This window comes from Lampetra fluviatilis, unplaced genomic scaffold (genome assembly GCF_964198595.1).
Source record: "Lampetra fluviatilis unplaced genomic scaffold, kcLamFluv1.1 SCAFFOLD_173, whole genome shotgun sequence".
In the NCBI taxonomy this organism is placed as follows: domain Eukaryota; kingdom Metazoa; phylum Chordata; class Hyperoartia; order Petromyzontiformes; family Petromyzontidae; genus Lampetra; species Lampetra fluviatilis.
The window spans coordinates 139,477-157,500 of NW_027621324.1; the positions used below are offsets into that span (position 1 = coordinate 139,477).

General features: G+C 56.7%; 1 protein-coding gene across 1 annotated transcript; it reads left to right on the top strand.

The window, feature by feature from the left end:
• The first annotated feature begins 1,257 nt into the window (after nt 1–1,257).
• Nucleotides 1,258–3,898, top strand: LOC144955092 (uncharacterized). The gene is made up of 2 exons (XM_078885428.1): nt 1,258–1,362; nt 2,529–3,898. Exons 1-2 carry the CDS (start codon nt 1,258–1,260, stop codon nt 3,495–3,497), a joined length of 1,074 nt encoding a protein of 357 aa, XP_078741554.1. The 3' UTR covers nt 3,498–3,898.
• The last annotated feature ends 14,126 nt before the right edge of the window (nt 3,899–18,024 follow it).

Genomic DNA, 18,024 nt, shown 5'->3' on the forward strand with positions numbered 1-18,024 from the left:
ACGGGGGCTTCCGCCTGCACTGCGCCCCGCACATCAAGGCGCTGGAGCGCTACATGTGCTCACGCTTCTTCATCGACTTTCCCGATGTCGGGTCTCAGGTGGGTGGTGGTGGTGGGGGGGTGGGGAGACATTTGTGTACTCGCACACGCACTCATTCACTCGTCCGTACACTCACCCACCCACCCATTCACTTACCCACCCATCCATCCGTACACTCGCCCACCCACTCACTCACCCACCCACCCATCCGTACACTCACTCACCCACCCGTTCACTCATCCGTACACTCACTCACCCACCCATTCACTTACCCACCCATCCATCCACTCGCCCACCCACTCACTCACCCACCCACCCATCCGTACACTCACTCACCCACCCGTTCACTCATCCGTACACTCACCCACCCACCCATTCACTTACCCACCCATCCATCCACTCGCCCACCCACTCACTCACCCACCCACCCATCCGTACACTCACTCACCCACCCGTTCACTCATCCGTACACTCACTCACCCACCCGTTCACTCATCCGTACACTCACTCACCCACCCATTCACTCGTACACTCGCTCACCCACCCATCCGTACACTCACTCATCCGTACACTCACTCACCCACCCATTCACTTACCCACCCACCCATCCGTACACTCACCCACCCATCCATTCACCCACCCACCCACCCACCCATTCACTCACCCATTCACTCACCCACCCACCCATCCGTACACTCACCCACCCACCCACCCACTCACTCACTCACTCATTCACTCACCCATCCACCCATCCGTACACTCACCCACCCACCCATTCACTTACCCACCCATCCATCCACTCGCCCACCCACTCACTCACCCACCCACCCATCCGTACACTCACTCACCCACCCGTTCACTCATCCGTACACTCACTCACCCACCCATTCACTCATCCGTACACTCACTCACCCACCCATTCACTCGTACACTCGCTCACCCACCCATCCGTACACTCACTCATCCGTACACTCACTCACCCACCCATTCACTTACCCACCCACCCATCCGTACACTCACCCACCCATCCATTCACCCACCCACCCACCCACCCATTCACTCACCCATTCACTCACCCACCCACCCATCCGTACACTCACCCACCCACCCACCCACTCACTCACTCACTCATTCACTCACCCATCCACCCATCCGTACACTCACCCACCCACCCATTCGTACACTCACCCACTCACCCACCCACTCACCCACCCACCCATGCTGGCACGGGGCTTCCGCCCGCACTGCGCCCCGCACATCAAGGCGCTGGAGCGCTACATGTGCTCACGCTTCTTCATCGACTTTCCCGATGTCGGGTCTCAGGTGGGTGGTGGTGGGGGGGTGGTGGTGGGGGAGGTCGGGAGTCGTTTGTACACTCGCACACGCGCTTATTCGTAAACTCGCTCGCCCATCCGTACACTCACCCACCCACCCATTCGTACACTCACCCATTCGTACACTCACCCACTCACGCACTCATTCATACACTCACCCACCCATTCGTACACTCACTCACTCATTCGTTCACTCACTCACTCACTCATTCGTACACTCACCCATTCGTACACTCACCCACCCACCCATTCGTACACTCACCCATTCGTACACTCACCCACCCATTCATTTGTACACTCACCCATTCGTACACTCGCCCACCCATTCGTACACTCACCCACTCACCCACTCACTCATTCGTACACTCACTCACTCACTCATTCGTACACTCACCCATTCGTACACTCACCCACCCACCCATTCGTACACTCACCCATTCGTACACTCGCCCACCCATTCGTACACTCACCCACTCACCCACTCACTCATCCATACACTCACCCACCCATCCGTACACTCACCCACCCATTCACTCACTCACCCACTCACTCACCCACCCACCCATCCGTACACTCACTCACCCACCCACCCATCCATTCACTCACCCATCCGTACACTCGCCCACCCACCCATTCACTCACCTACCCACCCACTCACTCATCCGTAGACTCACCCACTCATCCGTACACTCACCCACCCACTCACCCACTCATCCATTCACTCACCCACCCACCCATTCACTCACCCACCCACCCATTCACTCACCCACCCACTCACTCATCCGTACACTCACCCACTCACCCACCAACTCATCCGTACACTCACCCACTCATCCGTACACTCACCCACCCACTCACCCACTCATCCATTCACTCACCCACCCACCCATTCACTCACCCACCCACCCATTCACTCACCCACCCACTCACTCATCCGTACACTCACCCACTCACCCACCCACTCATCCGTACACTCACCCACCCACTCACCCACTCATCTGTACACTCACCCACTCACCCACCCATCCGTACACTCACCCACTCACTCATCCATTCACTCACCCACCCACCCATCCACCCACTCATCCGTACACTCACCCACTCACTCACCCACCGTGTCCGTCATCGTGTCTCCTCCCCTCCCCTGTGCCACAGGAGCGCAAGTTGACCGCTTACCTGCGCAACCACTTTGCCTACCCCTCCACCACCGACACCGCCACCACCACCACCACCACCACAACCACCACTGCCCGGTTCGGCGCTACCGGCACCGCCAGAGTCTTTGCCGACGACGCCGAAACAGACGACGACGCCGACACCGGCACCGGCACCGGCACGGACGTCGACGAAAACTCCGACACGGACTCCGACGCAGACGACGATTCAACCGCAGCAGCGTCGTCACCGTCGTCACTATCGTCGTCGTCATCATCATCATCGTCGTCGTCACCGGCTACCGGGCCCGGCGCCACGGCCCGCCTGCGCTACGAGTTCCTGATGCGCCTGCAGGCGGTCGTGTCGGAGAGCACCGTCTGCCTGATGGGCCACGAACGGCGCCAGATCCTGAACCTCATCGCCCTCCTCGCCTTCCGTGTGCTTGCCTGCCACAGCGGGCTGCCCAACGCTGCCAACGTCACCTGCTACTACCACCCCGCCGCGTACACCGCTAGCCACCACCAGCACCACCACCAGCACCACCAGCAGCAGCAGCAGCAGCAGCAGCGTCTTCAGCGGCAACAGCAGCATCATCATCAGCAGCAGCATCATCAGCAGATGCTTCAGCAGCAGCAGCAGCAGCATCATCAGCAAGCGGCGGCGGCGGCGTCGGCTTCGGCTTCACCGGGACACCCGCCGTCGAACTTTGGCAAATCGGGCGTCACTGCCGCGGGGAAGCCTCACCGGGGTGGTGGGCGGAAGAACGGAGGCTCCAATCACGCGGCAGGTGGTGGTGTCGGTGGTGGTGTCGGTGGTGGTGTCGGTGGTGGTGTCGGTGGTGGTGTCGGTGGTGGTGTCGTGGCAAACGGAGGGCGAGTTCACGGCGTCGGAGGAGAGTTTGTCTTGGTGCACGCCCAGCCGGCCATCATGTACCACCAGAGCTACCCGGTGTGGCTGTCGTGCAGCTAAGAAGGTTGTGGTGTGGTGGTGGTGGTTGTGGTGGTGATTGTTGTGGTGTGGTGTAGTTTGGCGGTCGGCGTTTCGATTCCCGTTCACGGTCGAACCAAATCCGGGTCGCGACGATCTGGACCGGGCGTCTCCTAGGTCCGCTCGGCCTCAACACGAGTAGGTGGCGGTGGTGGCGGTGGCGGCGGTGGTGGGTGGTGGTGGGTGGTGGTGGTGAGCGCTGCCACGTTCTCCCCTTACGAACCATCCCCGCTCGCTCAATACCACAACCACCGTCATCACCACCACAACCACCACCACCACAGTCGTCGCCACCACCACCGTCATCACCACAGTTGCCATCACTACCACCACAGTTGCCATCACTACCACCACCACCACCACAGTTGCCATCACTACCACCACCACCACCACAGTTGCCATCACTACCACCACCACCACCACCACAGTTGCCATCACTACCACCACCACCACCACCACCACAGTTGCCATCACTACCACCGCCACCACCACCACAGTTGCCATCACTACAACCGTCACCACCACCACAGTTGCCATCACTACCACCGTCACCACCACCACAGTTGCCATCACTACAACCGTCACCACCACCACAGTTGCCATCACTACAACCGTCACCACCACCACAGTTGCCATCACTACCACCGTCACCACCACCACAGTTGCCATCACTACCACCGTCACCACCACCACAGTTGCCATCACTACAACCGTCACCACCACCACAGTTGCCATCACTACCACCGTCACCACAACCACAGTTGCCATCACTACAACCGTCACCACCACCACAGTTGCCATCACTACCACCGTCACCACCACCATCACCGTCACCACCACCACAGTTGCCATCACTACCACCGTCACCACCACCATCACCGTCACCACAACCACAGTTGCCATCACTACAACCGTCACCACCACCACAGTTGCCATCACTACCACCGTCACCACAACCACAGTTGCCATCACTACCACCGTCACCACCACCACAGTTGCCATCACTACCACCGTCACCACCACCATCACCGTCACCACCACCACAGTTGCCATCACTACCACCGTCACCACCACCACAGTTGCCATCACTACCACCGTCACCACCACCACAGTTGCCATCACTACCACCGTCACCATCACCGTCACCACCACCACAGTTGCCATCACTACAACCGTCACCACCACCACAGTTGCCATCACTACCACCGTCATCACCACCGTCACCACCATCGCCACCACCGTCACCACCGTCACACCACCGTCACCAGCGGAATGCCTCGGTTTAAAACGACGCGAAAAGAAAAAAACCACGCGAAATGTTCAAACGCGAAACGTTTAACTTGTACGCCAAAATCAGTCGTAGATTTTCCCCCCTCCCCCCCACCCCCCCCATTTGTCGTACGGACACAGGCGACACGGCAAATTGCCGAGCCCTGAGGGCGGGTGTCGTACTACGGCAACGACGGAGCAAGTGTGTGGGATCGGTGGCTTTTGAAAGCTTTGGGGGGCACGGTGGAGGGTTGGGGGGGCCTTTAAAGTGCGGTGCCTGTTGCTGCTGCAGTAGTAGCAGTAGCTGCTGCAGTAGTAGCAGTAGCTGCTGCAGTAGTAGCAGTAGCTGCTGCAGTAGTAGCAGTAGCTGCTGCAGTAGTAGCAGTAGCTGCTGCAGTAGTAGTAGTAGCAGTAGCTGCTGCAGTAGTAGCAGTAGCAGTAGCTGCTGCAGTAGTAGCAGTAGCTGCTGCAGTAGTATTAGCTACTACTGGTTATGTAGTAGCTGTTGCATTAGTAGCTGCTGCAGTAGTAGTAGTAGCTGTTGCTGCTGTTGCTGCTGCTACATGTGTAGCAGCTGCTGCTGCTGCTACATGTATGTGGCTACTACTGGTTATGTAGTAGTAGTAGTAGCTGCTGCTGCTGCTGCTGCTGCTACATGTGTGTGTAGCTACTGCTGCTGCTACATGTGTGTGTGTAGCTGCTGCTGCTACATGTGTGTGTAGCTGCTGCTGCTACATGTGTGTGTAGCTGCTGCTACGTGTGTGTGTAGCTGCTGCTACGTGTGTGTGTAGCTGCTGCTGCTACATGTGTGTGTAGCTACTGCTGCTACATGTGTGTGTAGCTGCTGCTGCTGCTACATGTGTGTGTGTAGCTACTTTTGCTCCGATAGTCCGGCACTGACCTCTAGGTTGACTTGGGCCGAAAACGAGTGTGGTGACGGTGGTGACGGTGGTGACGGTGGTGACGGTGGTGACGGTGGTGACGGTGGTGACGGTGGTGACGGTGGTGACGGTGGTGACGGTGGTGACGGTGGTGACGGTGGTGACGGTGGTGACGGTGGTGACGGTGGTGGTAGGTGGTGGTGGGAAACGTTGCCACTGTACGGGAGACAAAGGTGGCTGGGTAGGTGTGGTGAGTGTGTGGTGTGGTGGAGTGTGGTGTGTGTGGCGTGGTGAGGTGAGATGTGAGGTGTGTGGTGAGTGAGGTGTGTGGTGTGGTGAGGTGTGGTGAGATGTGTGGTAAGGTGTGGTGAGTGAGGTGTGTGTGGTGTGGTGAGATGTGTGGTGAGGTGTGTGGTAAGGTGTGGTGAGTGAGGTGTGTGTGGTGTGGTGTGGTGAGGCGTGGTGTGTGTGGTGTGTGTGGTGAGGTGTGGTGAGTGTGGTGAGATGTGTGGTGTGCTTGCCGCCCACCCACCCTCTCTGCTGTGTTCCACAGAGCCGGCCTTGGCAGGCTGCTGCTACTCGCTGCTCGAGGCTACACGGGGGAGCTTTGTCTTTGTGCGGTGTGTGTGTGTCTGTGTAGCTACTCGATAAGAACAGCACTTGCCCCTCCAGCCTCCCGCTAGAGGCTACCTGGGGGAGCTTTGCCTGTGTGGGTGTAACAGCACTTGCCCCTCCAGCCTCCCGCTAGAGGCTACACGGGGGAGCTTTGCCTGTAGGTGTGTAACAGCACTTGCCCCTCCAGCCCTCCCGCTAGAGGCTACCTGGGGGAGCTTTGCCTGTGTGTGTAACAGCACTTGCCCCTACAGCCCTGCTAGAGACTACCTGGGGGAGCTTTGCCTGTGTGTGTAACAGCACTTGCCCCTACAGCCCTGCTAGAGACTACCTGGGGGAGCTTTGTCTGTGGGTGTGTAACAGCACTTGCCCCTACAGCCTGCTAGAGGCTACTTGGGGGAGCTTTGTCTGTGGGTGTGTAACAGCACTTGCCCCTACAGCCTGCTCGAGGCTACACGGGGGAGCTTTGTCTTGTGTGTGGGTGGCTACCACCACCACTACCACCACCACCGCCGCTGCATCATGTGACCCATTTGAGGCTGAGTCGACCTAGGGGGGAGACCCACGAACGGCTCCGATGCTCGTCGGTGTTGGCGGGAAGTGAACTCGTGTCGCTGGGCTCGGTACAGCGACTGCTCCAACACCACAACCACCACAACCACCACCACAACCACCACCACCATCACAACTACCATCACAACCACTAACACTACCACCACTACAACAACCACCACTACAATTACTACCACCACCACCATCACCACAACTACCACAACTACCACCATCACAACTACCACCATCACAACTACCACCATCACAACTACCACTACCACCACAACTACTACCATCACCACAACTACCACCACCATTACAACCACCACCAACACCACCACAACTACCACTACCATCATGACAACCACCACAACAACTACTACCAACACCACCACAACTACCACCACCACCACAACTACCGCCACCACTATCGATGGTGGTGCCCACCACACACGGCTCAGCCTCCTGCCAGGAGGCTGCTGGTTGTTTGCTTGATGTCACGTGGGGGGGTGGGTGGGTAGACACACACACGCACAACACACGTGTGCACGTGTGTTGTGCGTGTGTGTCAGATATGCGATGTGTGTGTGTGTGTGCGTTTCACAGTTCACGCGACGGCGAGTTTCTATTTTTTTAAAGCACCCCCCCTCACCCCCCCTCACCCCCTCTCACCCTCACCACCCCTCACCCCCCCTCACCACCCCTCACCCCCCCTCACCCCCCCCTCACCCCCCCTCACCCCCCTCACCCCCCCTCACCCCCCTCACCCTCACCCCCCTCACCCCCCCTCACCCCCCCTCACCCCCCCTCACCCCCCCTCACCCCCTCTCACCCTCACCCCCCCTCACCCCCCTCACCCTCACCCCCCCTCACCCCCCCTCACCCCCCTCACCCTCACCCCCCCTCACCCCCCTCACCCTCACCCCCCCTCACCCCCCCTCACCCGCCCTCACCCCCCTCACCCTCACCCCCCCTCACCCGCCCTCACCCGCCCTCACCCTCACCCCCCTCACCCTCACCCGCCCTCACCCGCCCTCACCCTCACCCGCCCTCACCCTCACCCCCCTCACCCTCACCCCCTCTCACCCCCCCTCACCCCCCCTCACCCCCCTCACCCTCACCCCCCCTCACCCCCCCTCACCACCCTCACCCTCACCCCCCCTCACCCCCCTCACCCTCACCCCCCCTCACCCGCCCTCACCCCCCTCACCCTCACCCCCCCTCACCCGCCCTCACCCTCACCCCCCTCACCCTCACCCCTCCTCACCCCCCCTCACCCCCCTCACCCTCACCCCCCCTCACCCCCCCTCACCCCCCTCACCCTCACCCCCCCTCACCCGCCCTCACCCTCACCCCCCTCACCCTCACCCCTCCTCACCCCCCCTCACCCCCCTCACCCTCACCCCCCCTCACCCCCCCTCACCCCCCTCACCCTCACCACCCCTCACCCCCCCTCACCCCCCCTCACGTAACGGGGGCGAGCAGACTGGGCTCGATAGCTTGGTCACGTGATCGCGCCCGGTCAGTCGCGCTCGGCTCCCTCCTCAAGCCGATTGGCTCAAATCTTGGTCACGTGACAACCGCCCCCCCCCCCTCCGATTGGCTCAAATCTTGGTCACGTGACAACCGCCCCCCCCCCCTCCGATTTGCTCAAATCTTGGTCACGTGACAACCGCCCCCCCCCCCCTCCGATTTGCTCAAATCTTGGTCACGTGACAACCGCCCCCCCCCCCTCCGATTTGCTCAAATCATGGTCACGTGACAACCGCCCCCCCCCCCCTCCGATTTGCTCAAATCTTGGTCACGTGACAACCGCCCCCCCCCCCCTCCGATTTGCTCAAATCTTGGTCACGTGACAACCGCCCCCCCCCCCTCCGATTTGCTCAAATCTTGGTCACGTGACAACCGCCCCCCCCCCCTCCGATTTGCTCAAATCTTGGTCACGTGACAACCGCCCCCCCCCCTCCGATTTGCTCAAATCTTGGTCACGTGACAACCGCCCCCCCCCCTCCGATTTGCTCAAATCTTGGTCACGTGACAGCCGCCCCCCCCCCCTCCAGATCAGTTACTTGTGACTCTAACTTCCTTCCCTCAAGCCGATTGGCTCAAATCTTGGTCACGTGATTCCCGATTGGTCACTCGCGACTCTCGCCCTCCGCTCAAGCCGATTGGCTCAAATCTTGGTCACGTGACAACCCCTGCCCCCCCGCTCCCTCCCATTGGCTCAAGTCTTTATCACGTGACCACCGATCAGTTCGCAAGTTCCTCCGTAATCCGATTGGTCCAATTCTTGGTCACGTGGGTGGTGGTGGGGGGAGGGGGGGTGACGGCACTTCCTGCGTCGTGACCTCACTTCCTGCCGCAGCGTCGTTGCCGCGGTGACGTTGCGGTGACGTCACGGTCTTGCTTGTGACGTCACAGGAAGTGACCTCACAGAAACGCCGCGTGGGGCGCCATAGCCGTCTAAACTTTGGGCGTCTCTCTCCTCGTGTCTCTCTCCTCGTGTCTCTCCTTGTGTGTCTCCTCGTGTGTCTCCTCGTGTGTCTCTCTCCTCGTGTGTCTCTCTCCTCGTGTGTCTCTCTCTCCGTGTGTCTCGTTGTGTCCCTCGTGTCTCTCACCTTGTGTCTCTCTCTCTCTCCTTGTCTCTCTGTCTCTCTCCTTGTCTCTCTGTCTCTCTCCTTGTCTCTCTCCTTGTCTCTCTGTCTCTCTCCTTGTCTCTCTCCTTGTCTCTCTGTCTCTCTCCTCATGTCTCTCTCTCCGTGTGTCTCTCTCCTTGTGTGTCTCCCTGTTGGCCGATCAAAATGTGTTGGGCTAAGTTTTCAAGGCCCTGGTTTTTGGAGAGACGCCAAAGCCGGTGCCCCGGGTGGAGGTGGTGGTGGAGTGTGGTGGAGTTTGTGGTGGTGATGGTGGAGTTTGTGGTGGTGGAGTTTTTGGGGGGGGGGGGGGGGCGGGTTTGAATGGCGGGTAGCCACCTGCTAAATATAAATTTCGTTTCGATTTGAAGCTTATTTCGTGACTGCAGCAACAGGGATTCATCTTGTTGGTTCTTTCGGTAAAGTCGTCGCGTACAATGGAAATAATGAAATAAAAATAAAACATAATAAAATAATACAAAAAAACATAAAAATAAAAAATAATAAAATAATAAAACTTTATAGAATAATAAAAATGAAACATAAAATACAATTCTCACGACGTTTCGGCCACAACGTAAGCAGCCGTCCTCAGGTGGAGACCAGGTCTGTCGGAAAGACAGTGTCATTCACATCAACATCATTAACATCATCAACATTAACAACATTAACATCATCAACAACAACATCATTAACATCATCTACATCATCAACAACATCATTAACATCATCTACATCATCAACAACATTAACATCATCATCTACATCATCATCAACAACATTAACATCATCATCTACATCATCATCAACATCATTAACATCATCATCAACATTAACATCATCATCAACATTATCAACATCATTAACATCAACATCATCAACAACATCATCTACATCATTAACATCATCATCTACATCATCATCATCATCATCAACATCATCATGTACATCAACAACATCATCATCTTTTTTTTCGATGTGAAGCTTCTTTCGTGACTGCAGCAGGGATTCATCTTCTTGGTTCTTTCGGTAAAGTCGTCACGTAGAAGGGAAGTAATAAAATAATACAAATATTAAACATAATAAAATTCAGACGCTGTCTCCCCGACAGACCTGGTCTTCACCTGAGGACGGCCGCTTGCGTTGTGGCCGAAACGTCGTGACAATTGTATTTTATTATGTTTTATTTTTATTATTTTATTATGTTTCATTTTTTATTATGTTTTATTTTTGTTTTCTTATTATGCTTTATTATTTTATTATGTTTTATATTTTATTATGTTTTATTTTTTATTATTTTATTATCTTTTATTTTTATTATTTTATTCTGTTTTATTTTATTATTTCCCTTCTACGCGACGACTTTACCGGAAGAACCAAGAAGAAGTAAAAGTTAAATTTCCTTGTTTTTGCTTTGGATGGGCACGTGGGGGGGGGGGGGTTGAGGGGGGGTTGCTTTGGGGGGCGGTGGGAGGGTGGGGGGGTAGGAGCGGTGGCGCTGCGGTTAGCGCGCTACTGAACCCGGCAAACGTCAAGAGAGAGAGGGGGGGGGGGGTGAGGGGGGGAGAGACTTCGAGATTCAATTCCCACTCGTGACCCCCCCCTCCCCCAGTGATGATGGCGACGAAATGTTTTCTTTAGTTTTACTTTGACCCCCTTCGACACCGAACCTGTCGTGGGTCCCACGCTTACCCCTAGGTCGACTCGACCTGAAATGAGAACCCCGTGCGGTGTGTGAAGTAGACGCCACTCGGAGAGACGCGGGCGGGTGGGTGGGTGTGCGTGGTGACTTGCCATCCACCCACTTGGCCCTACAGGCTGCCACAGGCTACACGGGGGAGCTTTGTCTGTGTGCCTGTGAGTGACCTCTGAGAACACTCGGACCGAGGTGGTGGTGGTGGTGGTTGTTGTTGTTGGTGGAGAGTGGAGCTCTGTGCGAGTCTGCGGATCTACGCGTCGTGAGTCGGACTTGGTGAGTGAGTGGCTGGGTTAGTGAGTGGCTGGGTGGGTGAGTGGGTGAGTTAGTGAGTGGCTGGGTGGGTGAGTGACTTGGTTAGTGGGTGGGTGAGTGGGTGGGTTAGTGGGTGGGTGGGTTAGTGACTTGGTGAGTGATTGGGCGAGTGAGTGGCTGGGTTAGTGAGTGGCTGGGTTAGTGACTTGGTTAGTGAGTGACTTGGTGAGTGGTTGGGCGAGTGAGTGGCTGGGTTAGTGAGTGGCTGGGTGGGTGAGTGGGTGAGTTAGTGAGTGGCTGGGTGGGTGAGTGACTTGGTTAGTGGGTGGGTGAGTGGGTGGGTTAGTGGGTGGGTGGGTTAGTGACTTGGTGAGTGATTGGGCGAGTGAGTGGCTGGGTTAGTGAGTGGCTGGGTTAGTGACTTGGTTAGTGAGTGACTTGGTGAGTGGTTGGGCGAGTGAGTGGCTGGGTTAGTGAGTGGCTGGGTGGGTGAGTGGGTGAGTTAGTGAGTGGCTGGGTGGGTGAGTGACTTGGTGAGTGGGTGGGTGAGTGGGTGGGTTAGTGGGTGGGTGGGTTAGTGACTTGGTGAGTGGTTGGGCGAGTGAGTGGCTGGGTTAGTGAGTGGCTGGGTTAGTGACTTGGTTAGTGAGTGACTTGGTGAGTGGTTGGGCGAGTGAGTGAGTGGGTTAGTGAGTGGCTGGGTTGGTGAGTGGGTTAGTGACTTGGTGGCTGGGTTAGTGAGTGGCTGGGTTAGTGACTTGGTTAGTGAGTGACTTGGTGAGTGGTTGGGCGAGTGAGTGGCTGGGTTGGTGAGTGGGTTAGTGAGTGGCTGGGTTGGTGAGTGGGTTAGTGAGTGGCTGGGTTGGTGAGTGACTTGGTGAGTGGCTGGTGAGTGAGTGACTTGGTTAGTGGCTGGGTTGGTGAGTGGGTTAGTGAGTGGCTGGGTTAGTGAGTGACTTGGTGAGTGACTAGCTGAGGGATTGAATTAGTGGCTGGGTGAGTGAGTGAGTGGCTAGGTGAGGTGAGTGGGTGAGTGAGTGGCTGGGTGAGTGAGTGAGTGGCTGGGTGAGTGAGTGGTTAGCCGAGCTACTTGGTGAGTGGCAAGGCAGGGCATGGTGCTGGCCACCCACCCCCTCGTGTTGCCACGGTGTTGGCCTTCGTGGGTGGAACTCCTCGGTGGTGATGGTGGTGATGATGGTGGTGATGATGGTGGTGATGATGGTGGTGATGATGGTGGTGATGTTGATGATGATGTTGAAGGCTTCGCGGTGAGAAACTGGACAGGCCCTGAGGCTGACAGCAGCCTGCGACTCCCCACTCACCCACCCACCACCACTCACTCACCCACCACCACTCACCCACCCACCACCACTCACCCACCCACCACCACTCACCCACCCACCACCACTCACCCACCCACCACCACTCACCCACCCACCACCACTCACCCGCAAGACGATGCCTGGAACCTTCGTCAAACACCACCACCACTACAACCACCACTACAACAACCACCACTACCACTACTACCACCACTACCACTACCAACACCACTAACACCACTACAACCACCACCACCACTACCGCTACCACTACCACCACTACCACCACTACCACCACCACCACTGCCATTACTACCACGACGACCACCACCGTTACCACCGCCACCACCACCGCCGTTACCACTACCACTACAACCACCACCGCCGTTACCACTACAACCGCCACCGCCGTTACCACCGCCACCACCACCGCCGTTACCACTACCACTACAACCACCACTGCCACTACCACCTCCACCACCAGCTCCACTACCACCACAATCTCCTGGCCGTGTTTGGGGAGCGTCTTGCACTCTGGCCGTGCGAGCGGAGTGACGGTGGTGGAGGTGGAGGTGGTGGAGGTGGAGGTGGTGGAGGTGGTGGTGGTGGTGGAGGTGGTGGTGGTGGTGGAGGTGGTGGTGGTGGAGGTGGTGGTGGTGGAGGTGGTGGTGGTGGTGGTGGAGGTGGTGGTGGTGGAGGTGGTGGTGGTGGAGGTGGTGGTGGTGGAGGTGGTGGAGGAAGGGGTTGATCTAATTGCTTGCACTTTTTGTCTGTGAGTGTGTGTGGCAGGGTGGGTGTGGAGGGGGGTGTGTGTGTCGGGGTGTCTGGGTGTGGCAGGGTGTGAGTGTGTGGTGTGTGTGGCAGGGTGTGTGGTGTGTGTGTGAGTGAGTGAGTGGGTGTGTGTGAGTGAGTGGGTGTGTGTGGAAGGGTGTGTGGTGTGTGTGAGTGAGTGTGTGTGTGTGTGGCAGGGTGTGAGTGTGTGGTGTGGTGTGTGTGGCAGGGTGTGAGTGTGTGGTGTGTGTGTGTGTGGCAGGGTGTGAGTGTGTGGTGTGTGTGTGTGGCAGGGTGTGAGTGTGTGGTGTGTGTGTGTGGCAGGGTGTGTGGTGTGAGTGAGTGAGTGTATCTGGGTGTGAGTGTGTGAGTGAGTGTATCTGGGTGTGAGTGTGTGTGAGTGTGGGGAGTAGTGGTGGTGTAGTAATTATCGCTGCGCTACGAACCCGGCGACCCGGGTTCGATATTCCTGCTCGAGGCCAAACTCCCCCAGTGACGGCGATTTATCTGAACCCGTCCTGGGCCTCCCCTAGGTCGACTCAGCCTCAAATGAGTACCTGGTGTAGTAAACATCGCGAACGCTGGGGAGACAAAGGCGGCCGGGCGTGGTGCTGGCCACCCACCCCCTCTGTGTGTGTGTAGCCACAGTGCCGGTAGCCTTCATAGGTAGCCGCTGCTGCTTTCTCGCTAGCTGCACTTGCCCCGACAGCCTGCCGCAGGCTACCTGGGGCAGCTTTGTCTTTGTTGGGGGTGGTGTATGGGTTTCTCTCGACGTGACGTTAAAGATTACACCACACGCACTGCACACACACTGCACACACACATACACACCACACACATATGCACACACACGCATGCACACACACTGTGCACACACTGTGCACACGCACACACTGCACGCACACACTGCACGCACATGCACGCACACTGTGCACACACATGCACACACACACATGCACACACTGCGCACACACACACTGCACACACACATGCGCACACACACACGCGCACACACTGCACGCACATGCACGCACATGCACACTGCGCACACACTGCGCACACACTGTGCACACACTGTGCACACACACTGTGCGCACGCACTGCGCACGCACTGCGCAAAACACTGCGCACGCACACACACTGCACACACATACATACACACACATATACACACTGCGCGCACACACTGTGCGCACACACTGTGCGCACACACTGCGCACACACTGCGCACACACTGCGCACACACTGCGCACACACTGCGCACACACTGCGCACACACTGCGCACACACTGCGCACACACTGCGCACACACTGCGCACACACTGCGCACACACTGTGCACACACTATGCACACACATGCACACACATGCACACACATGTACACATACCACACACTGCGCACACCACACACACTGCACACACACTGCACACACACCACACACACACACACACCACACATACACCACACATACACCACACAGACATGCGCACACACTGCGCACACACGCGCACACACGCGCACACACTGCACACACACGCGCACACACGCGCACACACTGCACACACACGCGCACACACGCGCACACACCGCACACACTGCACACACACACACTCACACCGCACACTGCACACACACACACCGCACTCACTGCACACACACACAGACATGCGCACACAACACACACCACACACACACACTGCACACACCACACACACACCGCACACACACACTGCACACACACCGCACACATCACACCCACACACCCCATGCACACACACCACACACACTACCCACACACTACCCACACACCGCACACACACACATCATACACACCACACCCACACACCCCATGCACACACACTACACACACCACACACACTACACCACACACACTACACCACACACACTACACCACACACACCCCACACACCAACACACACACACACCAACACACAGAGAGAGAGGGGAGAGATGTATTGAAGCGCTATCTACAGGGATTCCTCTACTTACGGACGGGTTGGGTTCCAGAGGTGCTGTGTGTTCACAAGTGGATTAGTGCGACATTTTGACCCCCCCCCCCCCCCCTGTCGATTCCAAACGTGTTGTGTGTGGTGTGTGGTGTGGATGTTGGACACGGACAAGGACTTTAACAGCTGTTGAATTGTCCTGCAGATGTAGATGCCACTGGTTCTTCGCGTTCTGCAGATGTAGATGCCACTGGTTCTTCATGTCCTGCAGATGTAGATGCCACTGGTTCTTCACGTTTTGCAGATGTAGATGCCACTGGTTCTTCACGTTCTGCAGATGTAGATGCCACTGGTTCTTCACTTTTTCACGTTCTGCAGATGTAGATGCCACTGGTTCTTCATGTTCTGCAGATGTAGATGCCACTGGTTCTGCAGATGTAGATGCCACTGGATCTTCATGTTCTGCAGATGTAGATGCCACTGGTTCTTCACGTTCTGCAGATGTAGATGCCACTGGTTCTGCAGATGTAGATGCCACTGGTTCTTCACGTTCTGCAAATGTAGATGCCACTGGTTCTTCACGTTCTGCAGATGTAGATGCCACTGGTTCTGCAGATGTAGATGCCACTGGTTCTTCACGTTCTGCAAATGTAGATGCCACTGGTTCTTCATGATCTGTAGATGTAGATGCCACTGACAGGGACGGGGTTGTTTGTATCTCCTTAAGTCCACAAGTCGAGTGTTTAAGTAGAGGCGGTCCCTCTGTAAACGTACATCCACACACACTACACACACTACACACACCACACACCACACACTACACACCAAACACACACCACTACACACTACACACTACACACCAAACACACACCACCCCCACACTACACACCAAACACACACCACCCCCACACTACACACCAAACACACACCACCCCCACACGACACACACACCACCCCCACACTACACACTACACGTGATATAGGTACGTGACGAAACGCATCAGCGGCGAGAAAGGAGGGCGGAGGTGGAGGTGGTGGCGGGTGATGTGTGGAGACTTGGTGACCGATCGTGGATTTCAAGAGGAGAGACTGGTCGACTGGTCGACTGGCCGACTGGCCGACTGGCCGACTGGCCGACTGGCCGACTGGCCGACTGGCCGACCGACCGACTGACCGACCGACCCACGCCACGCGCAACAAATACAACAAGATGATGATTTATGATTCGTTATTAACATTTGTTTTGCTGAACGTGGCAATGTCGTCTTGTAACCCCCCACCCTCCCCTCTCTCCCCTCCCCTAAATTGTCGAAATAAAAGAGATGTTCGATTAATGATGGTGGTGGTAGTGGTGATGGTGGTGGTGAGTGATGGTGGTGGTGATTGGTGGTGGTGGTGGTGGTGGTGATGATGATGATGGTGGTGGTGATAGTGAGTGATGGTGATGGTGGAGGTGGTGGTGATGATGATGATGGTGGTGGTGATGGTGAGTGATGGTGATGGTGGAGGTGGTGGTGGTGGTGATGGAGTCTGCCTCAATGGCCCGCGATCACAAATCCCGATTTAATTCCATCGACAAAAGTAACCTGCAGCGCCACAACTGTTACCATCATTGGGGGAAAGAACGGTGATCCAATCTCCGACCCCCAGGAACAGGTTCGCAGATTTGCTGAGCGTTTCTGTGAGGTCCTGGGGGATGGGACATCCCTCAGCCTGGATAACAAAGTGGGGATGACCCTGCTGAGGCTGCGGTGCCTCAAATATTGGAGGAAGAAGTCACCCCCTGTGAGTGGCTGGCTGAGGTGCCTTCTGTTGAGGAAGTACTGAAGGCGATCCAGAGTCTGAGACCAGGAAAGGCACCGGGCAAAAGCTGTCTAGGCATGCGGTGGCTGGGCATGCGGGCTACATGACCCAAGCCAAACGCAGCCTTGCCTGCCGGAGGAGCTCACCGATGGGACTTTGCCCAGATCTTTCGAGGATTTGTGAGCTCACATTAACCAGGCTGGATCGTAGGCAGGCCAGCCTGAATGTTTCTAAACGGTGAAGATGCTCCATTAGGGGGGTCCACGTTTCGCAAGCGTAGAGAAGGGAGGGAATGACCGTGGCCGAGAAGACCTGAAGCTTCGTTCGGAGCGACAGACCAGGTAGCTTCCACACAGCGTTACGCAACCGATGAAAAGTGAGACCTCTGCTGTTAAACTGGAGCCGGTCATGAGCACACTGCCCAGGTATGGGAAACTCTCCACTCTCTCCACAACTGCCCCATCACCGATTGGGAGTTGTGGGGGTGGAGTGTCCGATGGTACAAAATACCCAGGCAGGTGCTTAGTTTTGGTGGGGCTGATGGTAAGGCCCCACCTCTTAGTGGCACGCTCCAGTCTCAGCAGCAGCACCTCCAACTCCTCCTGAATGAGCAGCTATCACCAAATCATCGGCATACATAACGTGGTTGACCAATAGGGAGCCATCCCTTGATCGCACCAGGGCATCGATCAGCCTCCCATTGCATCTGTACCGTGGAAATTCCCCCGGTACAGCTATTGAAGGCTT

Coding starts and splice junctions, on each gene's coding strand:
- LOC144955092 (XM_078885428.1), top strand. CDS start 1,258: ATGCTGGCACGGGGCTTCCGCCCGCACTGCGCCCCGCACATCAAGGCG. Junction 1,363..2,528: donor TTCCCGATGTCGGGTCTCAG/GTGGGTGGTGGT, acceptor CCTGTGCCACAG/GAGCGCAAGTTGACCGCTTA.